The sequence below is a fragment of the Myotis yumanensis genome, unplaced genomic scaffold, assembly GCF_028538775.1.
Source record: "Myotis yumanensis isolate MYYU_CA2020_CCGP unplaced genomic scaffold, mMyoYum1.0.hap1 SCAF_1, whole genome shotgun sequence".
Taxonomy (NCBI): Eukaryota; Metazoa; Chordata; class Mammalia; order Chiroptera; family Vespertilionidae; genus Myotis; species Myotis yumanensis.
Genome location: NW_027223752.1, coordinates 209,985,618 through 210,005,440, shown reverse-complemented (window position 1 = coordinate 210,005,440; position 19,823 = coordinate 209,985,618). Strand labels below are relative to the sequence as shown.

General features: G+C 41.1%; 1 protein-coding gene across 7 annotated transcripts in view; it reads right to left on the bottom strand.

The window, feature by feature from the left end:
• Positions 1-19,823, bottom strand: part of FRYL (FRY like transcription coactivator) — a 204,999-nt gene that overhangs the window by 48,955 nt on the left and 136,221 nt on the right. For 5 of the 7 annotated variants that reach the window (XM_070396963.1, XM_070396929.1, XM_070396939.1 and 2 more), the window contains 14 exons: positions 18,572-18,740; positions 18,127-18,386; positions 17,050-17,190; positions 14,670-14,838; positions 12,527-12,611; positions 11,882-11,994; positions 10,771-10,921; positions 9,986-10,089; positions 8,482-8,667; positions 6,430-6,634; positions 4,701-4,822; positions 3,332-3,522; positions 1,670-1,764; positions 10-617 (listed from right to left, as the gene is read on the bottom strand). In XM_070396963.1, coding sequence (XP_070253064.1) covers positions 10-617; positions 1,670-1,764; positions 3,332-3,522; positions 4,701-4,822; positions 6,430-6,634; positions 8,482-8,667; positions 9,986-10,089; positions 10,771-10,921; positions 11,882-11,994; positions 12,527-12,611; positions 14,670-14,838; positions 17,050-17,190; positions 18,127-18,386; positions 18,572-18,740 — 2,599 coding nt within the window. The remainder of the gene's footprint in view (positions 1-9; positions 618-1,669; positions 1,765-3,331; positions 3,523-4,700; positions 4,823-6,429; positions 6,635-8,481; positions 8,668-9,985; positions 10,090-10,770; positions 10,922-11,881; positions 11,995-12,526; positions 12,612-14,669; positions 14,839-17,049; positions 17,191-18,126; positions 18,387-18,571; positions 18,741-19,823) is intronic. The other 2 variants (XM_070396936.1, XM_070396970.1) reach the window with 1 other exon arrangement.

Genomic DNA, 19,823 nt, shown 5'->3' with positions numbered 1-19,823 from the left:
TAGCGGTACCTGACAACTGGGAAGGGTCCACCAGCGAGTGTTTGGAGACAGCAATGAGTTTACTGAGGAGGTGCACGGTCATTTCTTGTGTAGACACTGAGGTAAAACCTTTAAGGAAGAGCTGTTGAAGGCCTGGAAAATTATTCCATTTCAATTTGCTTTGCATGCTTTCAATCTTCTCTCGACTCTCTGATTTATCCAGAGGCAAATGGATAAGCAGTTTGTTGAGAAGCCGGAGGGCCAGGAGGTATTCATATTCATAGTCGGATTCTAACAAGGAAGCTCCTATCCAAAAAATGGTGGCCATCAAGTTGGCAGGCTCAGTAGTGGACTGCACGTCATACAGGCCCCTCTCTCGCAGAGAGGACAGGCTTCTAGTCCTGGCTAGACTATTGCCATGGTTTATCCGTCCATCCATTATATCCAGTGTGTTGCTTCGCCGCCGGTCACCTCTTCGGTCACCAATTAAACTTAATCTCAAAGAGTTACTCCTTGCATTACTGTTACATCCCAAGTAACTGCCACTATTAACGGGACTTGTGCTTAGATTTAGTTGTCCAGTGCTTTTCCTGTTAGCTGCATACTTGTTTCCCATGAAAGGATCATGATATGAGGTTCTTTAAAAGAGAAAAGACAAATGCATGCACGGTCATTTCTTTCGCTACATTAATTTTATTCTTGAAAACACTGAAAAAACGATAACTGTTCCCAGGGAAAATCATTTTAAAGTATATCTGACTTTGCTTAATCAAATTTGAGTTCTTCCCTCCACATTAAAACAAAATGTACAACAGTATCTTCTCTACCGTGGCCCACAGTTTGCTTTGAGTTGGATAAGGTCTGACATGAAGTGAAAATTCTGCTGCAGTAATCATGGATAGCTCTGCTCTGGGACTTAGCGAATGTTACGTCCAAAGCAGACCTCATCTGTCTTATTCCCAGACTTGATGGTCCCAGTGGCTCCATTTCTGTAAATGCACACTCCTTCCAAAAGAACCAACTCAAAAGTTAAGTCTTTGATTTCTCCTCCCCCATATCCAATTATCATCGACTGAAGAATAATTACAGAATGCTTTCTACCTGTGCCAGCAGTATGCAAACTGTGAAGAATATCTGATAAAATCTACCGGGGAAGAGTGATGTCTAAATGGACCCATTTATAGCCTGTTAATTGCTGTTATTAAAATATAAAGAAAACACTGTAAGAACCCAAAGGATGGAATAATTAGCACTTCCCTGGGGGAGGGGGATGTCAGAAAAGTTTAGCCAGGAGGTGGTATTTGAGGTGGGACTTGAAGGATACTTCAGTTCAGTCAATTTAGGGTTTGCAAGGAAGAGAAAGTGGGAGGGAGGCAGCTCCAGGGAGAAGGAAAGTGTGAGCCCGAGGGGCCTGGCCTGCTAGGGGGGACCATGGGACGCCAAGTGCCGCGGGAATGGAGCTTGTCAGGGAAGCCCATCTTTGACCAAGAGCAACAGCATTGCCACGCATGGCTCTGTGACTTCCCACACATCCTCACGGTCTGAGGCTCATTCCCCACTGCTAGTCCATCCCAATTCTTCAGTACCATTCTCACTACCAGTATTAGAATAAGACAGCGCCATAGCTATACATATTCAGCCACTGAAGTTCTATATACAAATCTACCAGTTGCCTGGTTTAAATTCTTACTGAGAAAGGGCAGAAAGAAGATCATAATGCTTCATGGTTTCAGCCAAAGTATCAATCGCAGATTCCAACGTGAGAAGAAGCTCAATCACAAATCCCTAGAAAAAAGGGCAAACTCTCATTAATTATGCTCTGGAAAACGGACTTCCCAAGGAGATTTAAAAATAGAACAAACTCCACAGTAACATTATAAATTGATTAAACTCTTAAGCAACATGATCTTGCTGATTGATGAAAACTCATCAAATTAATGGCATAAAATGATTATAATGGCACCACAAATTGCTTATGCTAGAGATCTAGGAGCCATCCTTGCTTCTTTCTCTCACATTTAAATCGAATCTATCAACAAGTCTTGAAAATACTACTTTTAATATATCTTAAATATGACCCCTTTTCTCCATCTCCACAGGTTCCCTTAATCTAAGCTCTCACCACACTTTGGCTTGGACTCTTATCGTAGCCTCTTACCTGACCCTCCTCGCTTTCACTCTTGCTCCGCTAAGGACTCTACCTAGCCCTCAGGGCAAGTCTTTGAAAAGCTAATCATATCCATCACCCTCCTCTCAAACCCTTGAGTGGCTTCCCATCAATTCAGAGTAAAAGCCTATCTCTCACCAGGGTCTACTAGGCCTCACATGATCTAGCCCTGCCCACCCCATCAATCTCCTGCCTTCAGATAGTCCCATCCAACACACTCCAGAGCAGCGGTCACCAACCGGTGGTCCACGGGGTCCGAAAGGTTGGCGACCGCTGCTCTAGAGACATTGGTTTGCTTGAAGGTCTTCAAAAAAAGCCTATTGCTTCTGCCTCAGGGCCTTTGCACTTGTCTGCCTTATTTCCCTTGCCAGAAAGGTTCTTGCCCAAATTATCACAGGGTTCACTTCTGATGTATGGGTTCAAAAGTCACCTTCTTAGATGATCACATAAAATATTACTCCCTCCTGCCCTGGCTCGTGTGACTCAGCGGTTACAGTGCTGGCCCACGGACCGAAGGGTCTCGGGTTTGATTCCCAGTCAGGGCATGTATGGAAGGCAACCCATTGATATCTCTCTCTTACATCGATGTTTCTCTTTCTCCTTTCCTCTCTCTCTAGAATCAATGCAGAAAAACAAACATATCCTCAGGGGAGGATTAAAAAAAAAATTGCTCCCTCCTTCCCATCACTCTTTAACCCTCTACTCTACCTTATCATCATAGCATCGCTAAGTAAAATTATGCTGTACATTACTGGTGGATGAAAGGCTTATTTCCCCAACCGAATGTGAGCTCCAGAATGCCAGGCCCTTTGTCTTACTCACTGCCGTATCCCCAGTGTCCTGAACGGGGTAATAGAGACTTGAGTTCTCTGCTGCAATATTTCACTCAATGTATCTTAAGAAATGGAATTCAACACTCCATTTTAAATTTAATTTCTTATCTCTTTTACCTTCTCATCTCTAATGTCCAGGGATGTGTGTGTGTGTGTGTGTGTGTGTAAAGGTAAAGCTTTCTCCGATAGGCACTAAGGTTATGAAAGATTAATCACAAACCTTTGTTAACATCCCACAGGAATGATTCTGTCTGACCATGATCTTGCCCCGCCTGCAGCGACCTGTATTTGGCACTAAGTCCTTGACGGCAAGTAGATGGTCACTGACCGCTGCACGACTTTAATGAAATACCTGTGCCTCTTCTCCTGGATCCCCCACCGTTTCTACGAGTCTGGAGAGAACGTCAGAAAGCGTAGCTGCAGAAAGAGGCTGCTTTAGGGCCCTGAAAATCTGAAAGGATCTCCCAGCGTAGTGTCGGGAAGAACAGGACAGTGCTGTCTGCAGAGCGACTTCACTAAGATGATGCTCCAAATGAACTGCTTCTGTGAAGAGAAAGGAGGCAAGTCGGTGGCTCTTGCTTTCCAGAATAGAATGCAGGGCGACGGCCGGAGGCTCGCCGTTTGCGTGCCGGCAGGGCGGACAGCGCCCCCACGCTATGAGCCCGTGCCTTTTCTCTCCTTCAACCCCATCTGCATGTCGGTGGCTCCTCTTTCTAATCTTCGGGGACGTCACCCTTGAGAACAGGGTTTCTCCCCTCAGCACTACTGACATGTTAGCCAGGTGAGTCTTTGCTGTGCAGTATTCATCGTGCAGCAGCCTCCCTGGCCTCCACCCAACTGCACGCTGGGAGTAACCACTTGCCCCTGCCCCGCATTGTGACAAAAATGTCCGCAGACAGTGCCAGATGTCCCGAGGGACAACAGGACCCCTCAGCAGTGAGAACTACTGCTTCAGACACCAGTTTAAAAAAATATTCATCTTTATTGTTGAAAATATTACAGATGTTTCTCCTTTTTCCTCCATGGTCCCCTCCGCCCTGCTCCTGGCCCCCCTCCCCGCCAAGGCCTTCACCACACTTTTACTATAACTTTCAGAATGTGTTACATTTTAGATCATAAAAGCCAATATCTGCATAAAAAAGAATTTTTAAGTTTGTCACCCCTATATATGTTCTTTAATGTAATTTTTTCTATGACACAATCTCTATATATAAAAGCCTAAGTGACCTTTACGACTGGATGACCGGCCAGTAGCTATGACGCACACTGACCATCACGGGGCAGATGCTCAACGCAGAGCTGTCCCCTGGTGGTCAGTGCGCTCCCACAGCCAACCTCCCGCGGTCCCTCCCCCTAGCCGGCTGGCCCCTGATTGGGACTGGGTGAGACGGCTCCTATCACCAGCCAGGCCAAGGAACCCCACCCACGCATGAATTCATGCACCGGGCCTATAGTTTATTATAATTTTATGCTGCCATCATACATGAAACTAAGCACCCCAGAATGTCCCAAATACCTTTATTTTAAAGGAGTAACTGAACTTTTCTTCAAAGAAAAACAAATCTGTTATCACTAATAAGTAAAAAAAGAAAACCTGCCTAAAAATTTGTATTTTAAGCATAATTGATATGTCTGCTTTTTGCTAAACATTATCAGAAGTTTTGACATCACCTTAAAATATCTTGTGGAAGGGAAATATTATCTCAAACACGGAAAGATACCTGCGCTAGACTGCTTGAAAACAGAAACCACGTGTTTCAGGAACGCGGCCAGCTGCTCAGCACTCTTTATGCTGGGGTTCTTGGCGGAAACGTCCTCATGGTTCCAAAGGGGCCCTCTTTTTCTGAAAACAGAGAACAGATGCAATTCCTTTGGTTTTTAACTCGTATTGACAGTTTTACTCATACTGGCCTAACACACACCATTGCAATTAGAAAGGGTCACACTTGAGTACACCCAATAGCGTGTCACGGTCACACCCTCCAATTACTGTTTATGTACATGGATAAGCAGTGAGCCGCGCAGGTAGGGGAAGAGCCAGGTCGGGCAGCATTGCCGTCTTCCATCGTTACAGTCAAATTCGCTCACGGGTAGCAGGGAAAGATGACAAGTTTTGCCAAGCGAGAAGAGTACTGGTCACTGTGTCTGTGTTACAGGCCAATACATTATGTTTGTAGAGGCTAGACTGCACTTAGATTGTAATGCAAGACAATCATTAACTAGTGAAAGCCACAGGGAACGTTTAGGAAGGGATAATGTCCTGTTGATTCTTCCTTTAAAACGTTTTTGTATTCTCAAGGCCACCAACTTGATTAATAAGGGTTACACTCAAAGTGCCCTGAAAACCTTTTCTGTGGCCATGCTGCCTTCAGTCCCTGCCATCCCACACAATGCTAAGAGGCTGACTGTCTCTCCCACCTTCCCCATTCAGCTCAAGTATCTATACTAATCTATACTAATAAAAGGGTAATATGCTAATTAGACTGGGAGACCTTCCGGGAGACCTTCTGGACGTCCTCCCAGACAAAGCCATGGTGGCAGAGCTGAGGCAGAGGTGGTTAGGGGCAATCAGGCCAGGAGGGGAGGGCAGTTGGGATGATCAGGCCAGTGGGGGGCAGTTGGGGTCAAGTAGGCTGAAAGGGGGTGTGAGTTGGGGGTAATCAGGTTGGCGGGGGAAGTTGGGGGCAATCAGGCCAGTGGGAGGGGCAGTTGGGGGCGAGCAGGCCAGCATGGGGGGCAGTTGGGGTGAGCAGGCTGGCAGGCAGAGTGGTTAGGGGCGATCAGGCAGGCAGGCAGGTGAGCGGTTAGGAGCCAGTGGTCCAAGATTGGAGAGGGTGCAGGCTGGGCTGAGGGACATACCCCTGTGCACGAATTTCGTGCACCGGGCCACTAGTTTTCAATAATGTCTTCTCCCTTAAAAGAGAAAAGATCTGTAACCTATGGCTGAGGCTTCATGGCCCTCCAGGTTGCCTTCTCCCAAGCTTTCTTGTCTAGAAACTCCCTTTCCTCAGCGTTACAGCCGGACTGGATTACGGCCCCTTTCCTCATGCCCCCAAGATTTTGCTCCTGCTGTGGAATACCAGCCCGTTCCTCCCCTTCTGAGTTTCTTCTTTACTTACAGTGCCTTGCAAAGAGTGCACCACAAATAAATACTTGATGGTTGACCGGGGAAGTAGCTAATGCAAGTGGCATATGTAAAACTTAGATAATACAGTATTCTCTTTGGGCACTTGGTCTCCAGGCACAATTAAGGCCCTCCTTGGGTACAACAGTGTGAACACAACAGAAGAATGCTTTGGTGCGCCATGATCTTATTAATAGTGGACAATATAGACCGGTGTATTTCCAAGCAATGGCACCTCAGAAAAAAATAGGGCTCTCTGTCACTGACAAATGAAGGAACAACTTCGCACATGCATGCTGCCAGACGGTAAGAGGTGTCACTGTTACCTTGAGGTAATGAATTCCATGAGGGTCTTGACTTTTCCATCCTGCTCCACAGAGATGTCAACCTCGTTGAGGACGGTGGTGTGCAGATGGGAAATGGCTGAGCTGTTGTTTCCTAAGCTGATACTAGAAGAGGTAGAACTTGAGCTAAGCCCTGAGTCAGTCATAGGGGAGGGCTGGTAATCAGGTATAAAATCACTAACACCTGCTGAAAGAGAAAGGCGGGCATGAATACCAAGCATAAGGAAACCTCACACAGTATTTACTGAATTGAACTATCATTCCTTACAGACTATCTGGCATGCGTGAGAGACTCGGCGCTCCTTCTGATGGAGTTTTTGGGCAAACATTATCTCAGCCTGTTATTAAGGTAACCATTTGTATTTACTGTGCAGTCCTCTGCTGCCATCTGCTGCCAAAAGGTGAAAGTGGCATTTCCCCAATATTTCAGTGTATTTCCTCAACATTTATTACTTGTAAGTCAGTCACATTTCTCTGATGTGAATTGATTTTTTTTTTAATATTTTAATAATTTTTATTTCTTAAAGTATTACAAAGAGTATTACATATGTCTCCTTTTTTCCCCCCCTTGACATTCCCCCGGCCCCTACCCCCCGCCCCTCCGCCCCGTGTCTTGTGTCCATTGGTTAATCTTATATGCATGCATATAAGTCCTTCAGTTGGTCTCTTAATCCCCCCCCCAACCCTCCCCAGGCTTCCCACTGTAGTTTAACATTCTGTTCAATGTTGCTCTGCTTCTGTATCTACCCCTGTTCATCAGTCCATACTGGTCCCCTTTATTTGTCCCAACCGTGAATTGATTTTTGTTATGGAAAGGACTCTATACTTTCTGATTCATTTTACCTAAAGGAAGGCAATTTTAAAGTCTATTTGTAATACTTATATTATGTCAATTATTAAATAATATTAAAGGATATTACTAAGGACCATCTTTAGAAAATGGCAAAAGGAGCCTTAAAAACAAACAAGAGCAAACACCTTTAACATAAAAAGGCAGTAAACTTCATTCTATGCATCTTTTAATCATAGTTTTAAAAGGTGAATAAATTTCCTAATAATTGTTGTTTTACTAGGTATAGGGTTATATAACACAGTTTTAACTTACAAAGTAATTTTATTTCAGTTTTTAAAAACAATTATTTTCTAGATCATCAATTATTAACCTAAGGACACTGATACTGATAAATGGAATAAGTAAGTTATGGCTATTAGGAAAGAAGTATAACTCCCAAAGAAAAAAAATAATTCACATCAACAGCGAAGTAAATTTTATATTAGATTTTCATTCATTCAAACCTCATTACTTTAAAATGTGTGATTTGAAACTTCATATACTTCAAAATGTGTAACATTGTATTTTATTTATTTACTTATCATTAGTTATGGACATAAAGTTTTATAAAGATGTCTGACCAGGTGATACAATAAAAATGTATAACATTTTAAATGCAGTAAATATAATCAAGTGAATAAAAAATTTTTTTAATGTCTTCCTTTGTCAATATTTCAGATCTTGACATTAGGAGGGAATCTAATAAAGTTCAACATATTTTTGATGATCAGTGCTTAGTAAATTAAGCACTCTTTCATTGTATCTTCAACTTATATGTTCAGAACTTAAAATTTCTATGACAGCCCAGCCGGTGTGGCTCATTGGTTGAGCATCGACCTATGAATCAGGAGGTCACGGCTCAATTACCAGTAGGGGATGTACAAGAGGCAGCCTATCAATGATTCTCTCTCATCACTGATATTTCTCTCCTCCTCCCATCCTCTCTAAAATCAATAACAACACATTTAGAAAAAAATTTCTATGACAAAGATACTTAAAAGCAATACAGACTCAAATATTCCAAACTTAATTCCTTCTTTTACTGGTCAATACAAAATGACAATGGTATTAAAATAATAAAACTACATTTAAAAAAATGTACTCCAGTATTTCAACTTTTATTTACTTGATTTTCTCTATTGCACAATTTTAAATTAATGAAGTACGATTCCACTTTCAAATGATACATTTAAAGCAAATACCTGTGAAAGTGTAATCTAAGTGTGCAATCTGTTTGACTGTGAGCACCCTGGGTTCATTAAACTCCTTGTTCCTGAGGAGGACAGAAGCAACAGTCCGGATGTTACTGTTGGGTCCCATCACTATTAATAAGTGCAGAAGCAGACGTTTACAATGTTCATACACCTCAGGGTGGCAGTGGTCAAACCCTGAAAGGAAGAGTAGAAAATAATCATCAGTAAAGAGAAATAATGAGCATTCTTGATACCAAATTAGTATTTTAAAGAAATACAGAAATTATATAAAATATTTTGTGGGCCCAGTCAGCATGCTCAGTGGCTGAGCGTCGACCTACGAACCAGGAGGTCATGGTTTGATTCCCAGTCAGGGCACAAGCCTGGGTTGCAGGCTCGATCCCCAGTGTGGGGTGTGCAGGAGGCAGCCAATCAATGATTCTCTCTCATCATTGATGTTTCTATCTCTCTCTCCCTCTCCCTTCCTCTCTGAAAGCAATAAAAAAATATTTTTTAAAAAAATTAAAATATTTTGTGGAAGATGGTACACTACATAAAGTTTTTTATTGGCCTAGAGCAGTTCTCAACCTTCTGGCCCTTTAAATATAGTTCCTCATATTGTGACCCAACCATAAAATTATTTTCGTTGCTACTTCATAACTGCAATGTTGCTACTGTTATGAATCGTAATGTAAATATCTGATATGCAGGATGGTCTTAGGCGACCCCTGTGAAAGGGTCGTTCGACTGCCAAAGGGGTCGCGGCCCACAGGTTGAGAACCGCTGGCCTAGAGTTTGTGCACCATAGCCTACTGTCCTATTGAAATAGGGAAAATCCAGGAGGTAAGTTTTCAATGAGTTTTATGTGTAATCTTAAAAATTAATTACTCTGTTACATAACACTAGATAAATGATTTTAAAAAGGCAAATATCTTCTGTGCCCAGCACACAACAGAAAATCAGTAGATGCTTGATTTCCAAAGGAATGCAGTAATACATTTATGAATGTGCACATCTGGAAAACTTGGAAGACGGCTATTTTGACACCAATCTTACAAGCATGAAAGGCACTGTTCGGTGTGATGGAGCCCAGTGTTTGTTGCACAAGGCGCAGTTTCACCTGTAATAATCAGACTAGACTGTCCACAAGCTAAGTCTTTTGGGAAACACTTAGAACCCATTTTAATTTTCCATTTACTCTGAAAGTTTCCAACCCCAGAGGTAGATTAATTTTACTTATGCCACAGCTACAGAAGTATTCCTGCGAGAGGGCCTGTGTATTTGTGTGTGCAGTGGGAGGGGCCACAGGTTAGGAAAACGGGATAGACTTGTCTGTGGTTAAAAGAGAGGCTGAGAAGAACCCCACCAGACCACGAGAATCACAGGGAGAAGTGTCTTGGAAACGGCACAGAAAAAGCACAGAAACAAACACGTTGGAACTTTGTTAAGTCATACTGCCTTTCAGTTATCACACAAACATGAAACGAAGGAATTAGTGTCAAATATTTATTACCTATAAAAATTGCATGAAGAAGAAGATGGAGGTAGCTTCCCCATTCAACCTTCACACTATGATCAATGATCAGGTCAGTCAAAAGGATCACTGCTATGTTACACCTATGACAAATAAGAGTATTATTATAAGGTTTCACTGGAGTAAACCTAGAGAAAATTGTATGCAAATCACTTGAAGACTTTAACATTGTATTTTGTTAAAAAACAAACAAACAACTTCTCAAGAAAAACAGAGGAAAAGGAATTCAGCCGAAGAAACTGTTAAGTGACAATTTTAGGGAAAAAAAACATCTGCTAAGGGCTCCTTCAAGTCAAGGGCCATCTTTTCTTCATCTGCAACCCTAAGACCTGGCACACTGCTTGCCACATAGTAGGTGTTCAATGCGTGTTTGGTGCATCAATACATTTTCAAAGAATGCAGTAACTGTTCTCCTGTGATTCTGTTAGGTAAAGTTCAGTTTAACTCAATTCAAAATAACAGTGCCTACCACCATAAGAATCGTCCTTTTCAGATGTAGTAACTGGGTCCCAGAAAGGTCAAGTAACTATGCCAGACACCCAGAAAAAGCAGCAGCACACTCAGATTTCATCATACTCATCGTATACAGTCAGAATTGTGAGTTTTCAGATTTCTCAAAACCTAAACGCACTGAGCTCATTGGTCGCGGTATCTAAAGAAAGAAGGTTGCTTTGTCTCCTGCGCTGTCAGATGGCATCGAGAAAGCTGACAGTGTGTTAAGCAGAATTTGGCTCGTATGAAATAGGAATGACGCTGTAGTCCACCTGTGAAGAGGTAATCCAGGTGATGACGTTTCAGGCAAGTAATCCACCAGTGGTGACCAGCAGCCTCCAGCTGGTGGGAAGGGCAGTGGCTCTCCTTGATTATGCTCCATCACTTTCAGTCGCCAATTAGAATAAAGTGGCATTGAGTCACCTATCAAAATAAAATGATCTCATTTTCTACACCAGCTATTTTCTGCCAATATAAGCAAACTCTAGTAAGACACCAACTATTCATAGCATTGGAAAGTGATCAGAACAATTTCCCACTCTTTTGACATTGGTTTGCTAGGCAAGACCTGGGGTATAGGTATTCTCAAATTAAGCAAGTCAGAGAGAGAGAGAGAGAGAAGAGATACCGATTGAGGTTGCGGCCTTTACGTCAAAGCAAAACCACAGTAGCAGTTTCTTATGGTTCCATAATGGATCTCCAAGCCATGTCACCACGTTACAGGTGAAGCTGCCGTGTAACAGGGCCTTCTGGTAAGTTGCTCATTCTAAATTTCCTGAGAGAGGGCCAACAAAACCCGTCTGAAAAGGAAATCCGCTCTGCACCAGGGGGGCTGCCGGGTGTGACCGAATGTGCCATCAGGAAATGTGAGTTCTGTGTGACGTGGGTAAGTCACTTAACCTCTCTGGACCTCAGTTCCATCCTGTGCGAAATGAGGAGACTGGACCCGGCCATCTCCAGGGCCCCTTCCCAGTCTGAAGGTTTGTGCTTCTATTCTACCCTCCCCTAGAGTCACAGTGAACCTGGGTAGCTTGTTCACTTTGCAACTGCAAGGGAGAATGCGAGTAAAACAGGATTCCAGGGAGAAAGAGCACCTGATAAAAAAAGCAGCCTGTTGCCAGGGTCTGCTCCATGATGCTCTTTGAGAACTATTTTTTTAAGTCCCTTGATTTAGCTACAGGGAACTTGGGCTTTTAAAACAAATATTCCCCACTTATACTGTCTCTTAAAATCAAGACATTTCAGATTGTGTTGGAACACCACTAGTGGCAGTTAAATACTCCTCTTAAAAACAAGTTACTGGAAAAAGAGATTAGCATTAATATAATTAATAGTACACCTCACCATTGTAATTATAAAAAAAGAACATTTGGAATGTATTACTTTTTTCTTCTTCATAAGATCCTCCAGAGCTGCTACTGTATCGAGATTCTAGTCTGTGATGTTGACGGTTTAAGTGACTGTTTAGTCCGCTGTAGATGTCTAGGTGCACATAGCTAGGGGAATGATCATTGCAGTTAGTCACGGCTCACGGAAAAACAGTATTTGCACTCTACGTTACACTCTCTATGCTTAAAAGAGAACACAGTACACAAAATATTAGGGAAAGTTTACCATGATAACATATTAATTTTCACCTCACAAGCCAAAAGCTTAAGCTTATAAGTCAATTAGTTCTACCTGAAGGTTTTTGTTAAATTGTTGTGCTAATATTATGTTCTGGGGAAACCTGTTTTATAGGAAACAGGCAGAGTAAACATCCACTGAGAAAAGTTTAAAAATGTAAACACCAACAGTCACTGACCATCCTCCACCAGCTCATCCCTGAGAGAACATACAAGGGTCTAGCATATCAGCATCTTTAATGCTGAAACAGTCCATGTGGAAAATTTCCAAAATGGGAATGTATTTTTTCACTAGAATTCTGACCCAATGAATACACATCCCAACCCAGAGACGGCTGATTTCCCTGACGACACTCAGTTGCGGTCCCACTGAAAGGCTGAGGAAGGACAGACAAGTGCTTACCTCTCTTCAGCGTTCTCTTTCATGGGCTTGTTATCAAGATTGCCTTCTGAGGGAGCTACCATGGTATTGCTACTGGAAGTAGTTCCTGTAATCAGAAACAAAACAGTATCCGTGCATTTAAAACCTGTAATAACTCAATAGGAGAAAAACACATCAAATTATAGATGTCAAAACTCCAGTAAAATGAGAGCAAAGGCATTGTTAAAAAGGAATGTACTCATAGTGACCAAGAAGGAAAGAAGACAATAGCAATAGAAATTCGGATGCTGAAAAGCCAATGGTCAAGAAGTAAATTAGTGTTAAGAAGGCCGAGTCCTAAGCTGGTAGTTAAGGAAACCAAGAAGCTTCCATACCTATATTGTTGAATCTCCAAAAAGGCTCAGAAATTAGTGGCATCAAGTACCGCTGGAAGTAAGGATTGAAGTTGGTGCTAAAAATGTCAGAATTTGGTCTGCCGGTGTGGCTCAGTGATTGAGCGTCGACCTATGAACCAGGGGGTCACAGTTTGATTCCTGGTCAGGGCACAAGCCTGGGTTTCAGGCTTGATCCCCAGTAGGGGGCATGCAGGAGGCAGCCAATCAATGATTCTCTCTCATCATTGATGTTTCTATCTCTCTATCACTCTCCCTTCATCTCTCTATTAAAAAAAGAGAAAAAAAGGGCAGAATAGGTTGAAAATCTATTGCCGAAGTAGTTGGTCCCCAAGATCTATCCCCCTGCCTCTTATAACTGGGTGGCCATCTCTTTCCACATCCAGAAATCATTTCTGATGAGACTAAATCAGAAGATTTCTGGACTAGGACACCATGTCCAATCGAGGGAGGAAGAATAGGGGCATTACATCAAAATATACATACTAAAATTTGTGACTGTATCCCCTGCAATCTTCTTATCCCATGGGCTTCTAGAAGGCTTGAAGACTATGTTGTGTGTATCTATGGATTCTATGTATTTGTGCGCGCGCGCACACACACACACACACACACACTCACACACACATCCCTACACCCTCTACTGCAGGCATGTGAGTAGTAGAGTTTTATGTGGGAAATTGGGTTAGTCCAAGAGAAAAGTCCTAGAGACACTTGCATCAGTGAGATCATCGTACAACAAATGACCAGTCAACAAGTTCCATATATCCCTACAGAACATCCAGTCCACTCTTTTATACTTCACTCTATGAAAAGACCACCCTACAATCGGGAGGCTTCTGAGGAAAGCTTTTACTAAGACAAATCAAAACAAACAGTAATACAGAGAAAATAGGAACTTACGCTGGGAGGAGAAAACTTTGTCAGATATAGAAGTGGATAGTTCACCCATGAAACATGAACAGAGTGTTAGGAAAGAAATTCTAATTAAAAAAAAAAACCTCTTTGGAATTAAAAACATTCTAGCAGATATGGAAAATTCAACAGAAGCATTATTAGAAATCCTCTAAGAAAGTAGAACAAAAGGCTGAGATAAAAATAGATGACAAAAAATAAATTTCAAAGACATGAAAGATTTCTAATTATACAGATAGTGTTATAATTAACAGGCCAAAAACATTTAATACAAACTGAGTGTTTATAAACAAAGAGTTTCATAAAAATTTAATCTACAATATCCCAGATGTTATAATCAATTTTCACTGGAAGTTATTCCCTCGGGGACTTTGTTTCTTAAATTCAAAATATTATAATAACTAAATATACACACACACACACACACACACACACATATATATATATATATATATAGAGAGAGAGAGAGAGAGAGAGAGAGAGATTCACTCACAAAATTGGACACTATGTACAATATATGCTCAAATAATGAAAAATAAAATTACAGTGTAATTTCAATTAGTAAGTGTTTTCTATATTGAGCATTAATTATATTCACTAAAATGAATACAAGGATATATAAATCTATATTCTGGTTCTGAGTAAGTATATAAATGTTTCTCTCTAAAATATTAAGAATCTTTAGATTGTCAAATTTCTTCAGTCATATGAGGATTTACAAAATCCTGTCAAGCTAATTACCATACATGACTCATGTTTGCTTTTATTTTGATGATGTTTAAAGCAAACGCTTGCTAAAATGAACAATTAGGTAAAGCCTCTCTGTTGAGACAGAGTAACCGGTTGTAACTTCTCACCTGAGGCGACAGAAGGGACTTTGTAGCTGGACGTGATGCGGTAATACGGGGGGTTATCCATGTGCGTGACTCCTGCACTGACAGGGTCAGTCAGCTGCAGCTCACTCACCAGCTCTTCCAGCAACTGCATTGTCTTGTCTCTACCTAAATACACAACAACTTTCTTCACCTGTCACAGAGAGGCCATTCAGAAAAGAAAAAGCAAAATCTTTACTTCATAAATCTGTCTTGGGACAAATTTTGCAAGTTCCATTTTAAGGGGCAGATTAATAAGCACAATTGAAATGGAGTATCACATTGATCAGCAATAAAACACCGATTAATCAGCTTTATAAACACTATCCTCCCTCTGACCCTCAACATTATATCTTATTAAAATTATCTCAATATATTGTTTAATGATTTCCACAACATTATCTACTTCCTTTACATGTTTGCTTGTTTTCTTTTTGGTTAAAGGAAAGCAAAAGAGAATTGCTCTCCTATAACACAATTTATCTTCTTAATGGGAAAAAACTGAATTAATACATCCCAAGTATTCCTCTAATTTTTAGTCGTTTAAACCCAGGATTTATCCTTTATTCTGCATTCCCATTCTCTACATTCAACCCAGCAGTACAGAGTAGAGAATAAGAAAGGACCTAGAACTAAACTGAACCCACATTACCCCGCCTGGATGGGAATGTAGATCTAACACTTACTACCTACAGGAGCTGGAAAGTTACTCTGTTTTCCCTTCTGCAAAACGGGGGCTTCAGATAGCTGTTAGAGTTAAGCAGGTGACGATGTACAAAGCACTGTAACCCAGTGCACAGTCTGAGTTAAGTGAAAACAATCCCAGCAGTGTGCCTTGTATGTATGTTCCTCCATATTTTCCCCTTACTACTCAACCAGATGATTCACATGCACACAGACGTGTGAGAAGCTCTGCTTCATATGACCTCTGGAGAAATCCTAAAACAAGCTTTATTCTCTCATTCCACAAGTCTTATCATGGTTACCCGCCGCTAACTGACTTCCTACCCAACCTGCTCTATGTGCTAATTCCCTGTTCTCAGGTCCAGTCACCTGGCCGCCGGGTGCACCGCTGCCTCTCTGTGCCTGTTCTGGCCTGAGGGGACACTGCTGCCCCCCATCCTGTCAAGTCTTCGAGCCCCACCCTCACCCCAACTCCGCCACCTTCTCCATGGAACGTTCACTCCTCCTCACAAACACATCTGGGTTGGAGCTCCAGCTCTACCTACCACACGATGATGCTAAACGGATGTGTGACTTTAAGGAAATTACTCTTCTCTCTGCCTTGTTTTATTCATCTGTAAAACTGTGGCAATCTTACCAAAATCACAGACTTACTGTGAGAATTAAATGAAATAATGTAGACAAAGTACTTGTATCATTTAAAAAATAATTGAGGAATTATTATTGTCATTAAAAATGGCTCCTTTTTAAAAATTTATTGGGGTGACATTGGTTAATAAAATTATATAGGTTTCAGGTGTAAAATTCTATAATGAAACTTGTAATTGAACGGTGTGTTCACCATCACCACCATTTATCCCCCATTTACCGGCTCCTACCCCCCACCCTGTATACGTTTGATGATGATAAATACTAGGAAAATCAACAAAGCAGGGAAAGAAAAAGACTCTTGTGTGGGAATGGGCACTTACAGTTTTAGATGGAATGAGCCAGCAAAGGTGTCCATGAGAATGGACCTTTGGGAAAAGACCCAAAGTAGGTGAGGGAGTGTGTGCACGTGTGTTTGCATGCATATGTGTATTCAGTTCAACACTCATGGTTGATAGTTTCATAGTCTCTTGAGCAGATTTAAGAACTGCTTTCCCCTTACAAGGCAAAGACTGCCTTATTCCTCATGGTCTATCTCTTACCAAGCTTTCCTTTGCTTCCACACGGGTTTAGGCACTGAACTCTGACTGACCACCCTGCTCCATCTGATACCCCAATGCCAGCACCTGCCCAGCAAAAACTACCACTGTGGTCTCTGCTTCAGTAACACTTTCTCTTGAGCATCATCTCTAATCCTCCCAGACAGCCGTGGTGCCAAGTTATTCACTCTCAGTCCTCTGCAGCCCTTCTCATGACTGGACTTTATTAAATTACTGATTTATTCATTAAGTAAATAAAATCTGTACCAGCCGTCAGATTATAACCCTGCAGAGCCTCTGGCCTGCAATAAGAGTGCCTGGCCAATAATATTTGTTAAATAAATCAGCGAGTAAACCCATGTGCTGTTTCCTGACTGTCCTCAGCCTGGCCCTGCTTTGCCTCTGCAGGTCTGTCTACTGATGCCTATACTCTGACTTGACACGACACCATGAACTTTTTTTTTTTTAAGTTAAGTATCAACTTGAATACATACGTAAGGCAAGAGGCTTGGTTCACTATTCACTCCACAAATGCTGATCAAAAAGTGCAAAATTATTTTCAGGTTTTTCGGCCAGCCATCTGCAAGTGTGGTCCACACGTTCTCCATCTCCGACCAGGCCAGCTCGTCGCCATACTAGGTGCAGGAAACACAACACGTATCTCAGTAAAGGCTGTCTACTATGCAGCAAACTTGTCACATCATGCGATATCAGAAAACAATGTTTTTACAGGAAGCTTCCATCTTTCCCATACTTCAGAAGAATAATCATTTCTTTCATCAAATCTATACATAAATACCATGACAGTCATGGGCCATATAACATTTCAGTCAACGACAGAATATACAAACAATGGTAGTCCCAGAAGATTACATGGGAATCAAAAATTCCTATTGTCTAGCAATGTCATGTCATAACATCATAGCACAACACATTACTCATGTGTTTAAGGTAATGCTGGTGTTTGCCAGTCGTACAGAAGTATAGCACATACAATTGTGTATCGTACACGATACTCGATAATGATAATAAACAGTTATGTTACTGGTTGAAAATACAGCATATTCTTTCTACTTATTAAAAAAAAAAGTCTGCCACAAAACAATATGCTGTGTTCTGCCAGCAACAGCCTCACATATCTAGTGTTTACCGCATCTCCTGACTGCATCACTTTCTTTTGAACTTGATTTAATCTCGTGGTGTTCTGTACAGTACATGCTGTTCAGGATTGTAGCCTCGGAGCAATGGACTATACCATACAGCTGTGTGTGTAGGGGGCTGCACTCTATGACATTCGTAAACGAAGAAATTGCCTAACAGCGAATTCCTCCGAACACACCCCTGCCATGAAGCGGCACCTGACTGTAACGACATGATTTTAGATGCCCCCCCCACCCCCCCGCACAGAAGGTATTTTATATCTAATGAGAAGTTTATTTTAGAGAAAGGAATTTATAATGCATATATGTTCGATTATCACAGGATTATCTAATCTCCTCATCTACTCCTAACCTTGTTTACTCCTCCTAATGAACACAGTAATTCTGTGCAGCAGTTCAAACCCATGTTACCTTCGCTGTCATGTACATCAGGTTGTTCAAAACCATGGCAGTGGCTTGTGGGGACCCCCAGCCTTCTCCTCGTAACCAGCGCCTGCTAGTCACCATGACTTCTCGGTCTTTTAAGGAGTCGTCTTCATCGTCATCATGTCGTCTTGCTGTGGGCAAAGGTTTTAAATCTACCAACTCGATGTTGTTCATCCACGGCAGCAGGTAGTGCAGCATGACTTGCCTCCCAGCAGGGTGAGCTGTCTGAATTCTCTGGCTTATCTCTATAGTTATAAACAAGCCAAAAGAAAGGGGACATTTGTGATACTTTCAACAATTAAGTAAAAGAAAAAAAAGGCAACCAAACAAAAACAACCTCAACTTTCATATATTTAAAATCTCCTAAAAGTAGTATTTCAGAAATGATTGCTAAAAAAGAAAAAACTACTAACCAGTTCAATGATCATACCTGAGAATATGGCGAGAGTCAGCTCAGGATATGCCCTTGCTAGTTCCTCAGACAGCTGATAATATGAGACAGAATACAGATGTGGCAGAGGAGACAGCTGGCTGAGCACTCCATCTGTTCTCTGAACCTCCAATTTGTGAGCATAGCGAAACATCTTCGGTTCCAGGATCTGTGGGGATGTAATGCCATCAATTTAAGATGTTATGGGTCCTCCACATTTCAACTATAATATATATATATATATATATATATATATATATATATATATATATATCCTCCCAAGAAATATTCCAGTTTAAAAATTACATAGTTACATAGATTGTAAAATACTTCACATGTTAATTTCAAATACCAAGAAATGTTTGCAAAAGACATGTAACTATGTACAAGGCATTGCACTCCTTGTGTTTAATGGCAATGCTTTGGGTTAGTAGCATAGTTTGAAAATAACATCAGCAACTTAATATAAAATTACTTGAAAAAGACATACCACTTTCCAGGTCAAATATATGACTATATAAAACAAGTGTAAGTGGAAATAAAATCTTCAAACAGATCTTGGTTAATCACACATTAAATATGGAATATAAACTAAAAATTCTTTAAAGAACTACACTACTGAAATTTCTTCTTTTATTTTTTTTATTTTAACAAGTGCAGTTTATTTATTTTTTACTGTTTAAAGTATTACAAATAGTAGTATATATGTCTTCCCCCCCCCCCCCCCATTGAACTTTCTTCTTCTAAATTTTATTTCTCACTTACAGTGTACAATAAACATTATTTTGTATTAGTTTCTGGTGTACAGCATAGTGGTCAGACCATCATATACTTTATAAAGTGGTCCCCCCGGTATTTTAAGTATCCAAATGGCACCATATATAGTTATGACAACACTGTTTACTGTATTCCCTGTGCTTTATAACCCCCTGACTATTTTGTAACCACCAATTAGTACTTCTTACTCCCTTAACCTTTTTCACCCAGCCCCCTTGAACTTTCTTAACTAAAGACATTAGGGCGTAATTCAAACCCTTTGGAAAAATCAACATCTCCTTGAACCCCATTCTTAACCCTTGATTTGAATAAAGAACCTCAATCTATTATCCATTAGTTAAGCATTGAATAATAATGATGCATCCATGCCTGGCAAATTAATTTTCTAGGTTATATTTCTCAGCCTAATAAAGGAAAATTATACAAGGTTATCATAAAAGAGATAATTACTTTTCACTTGGTTCTCAAAAAAAAA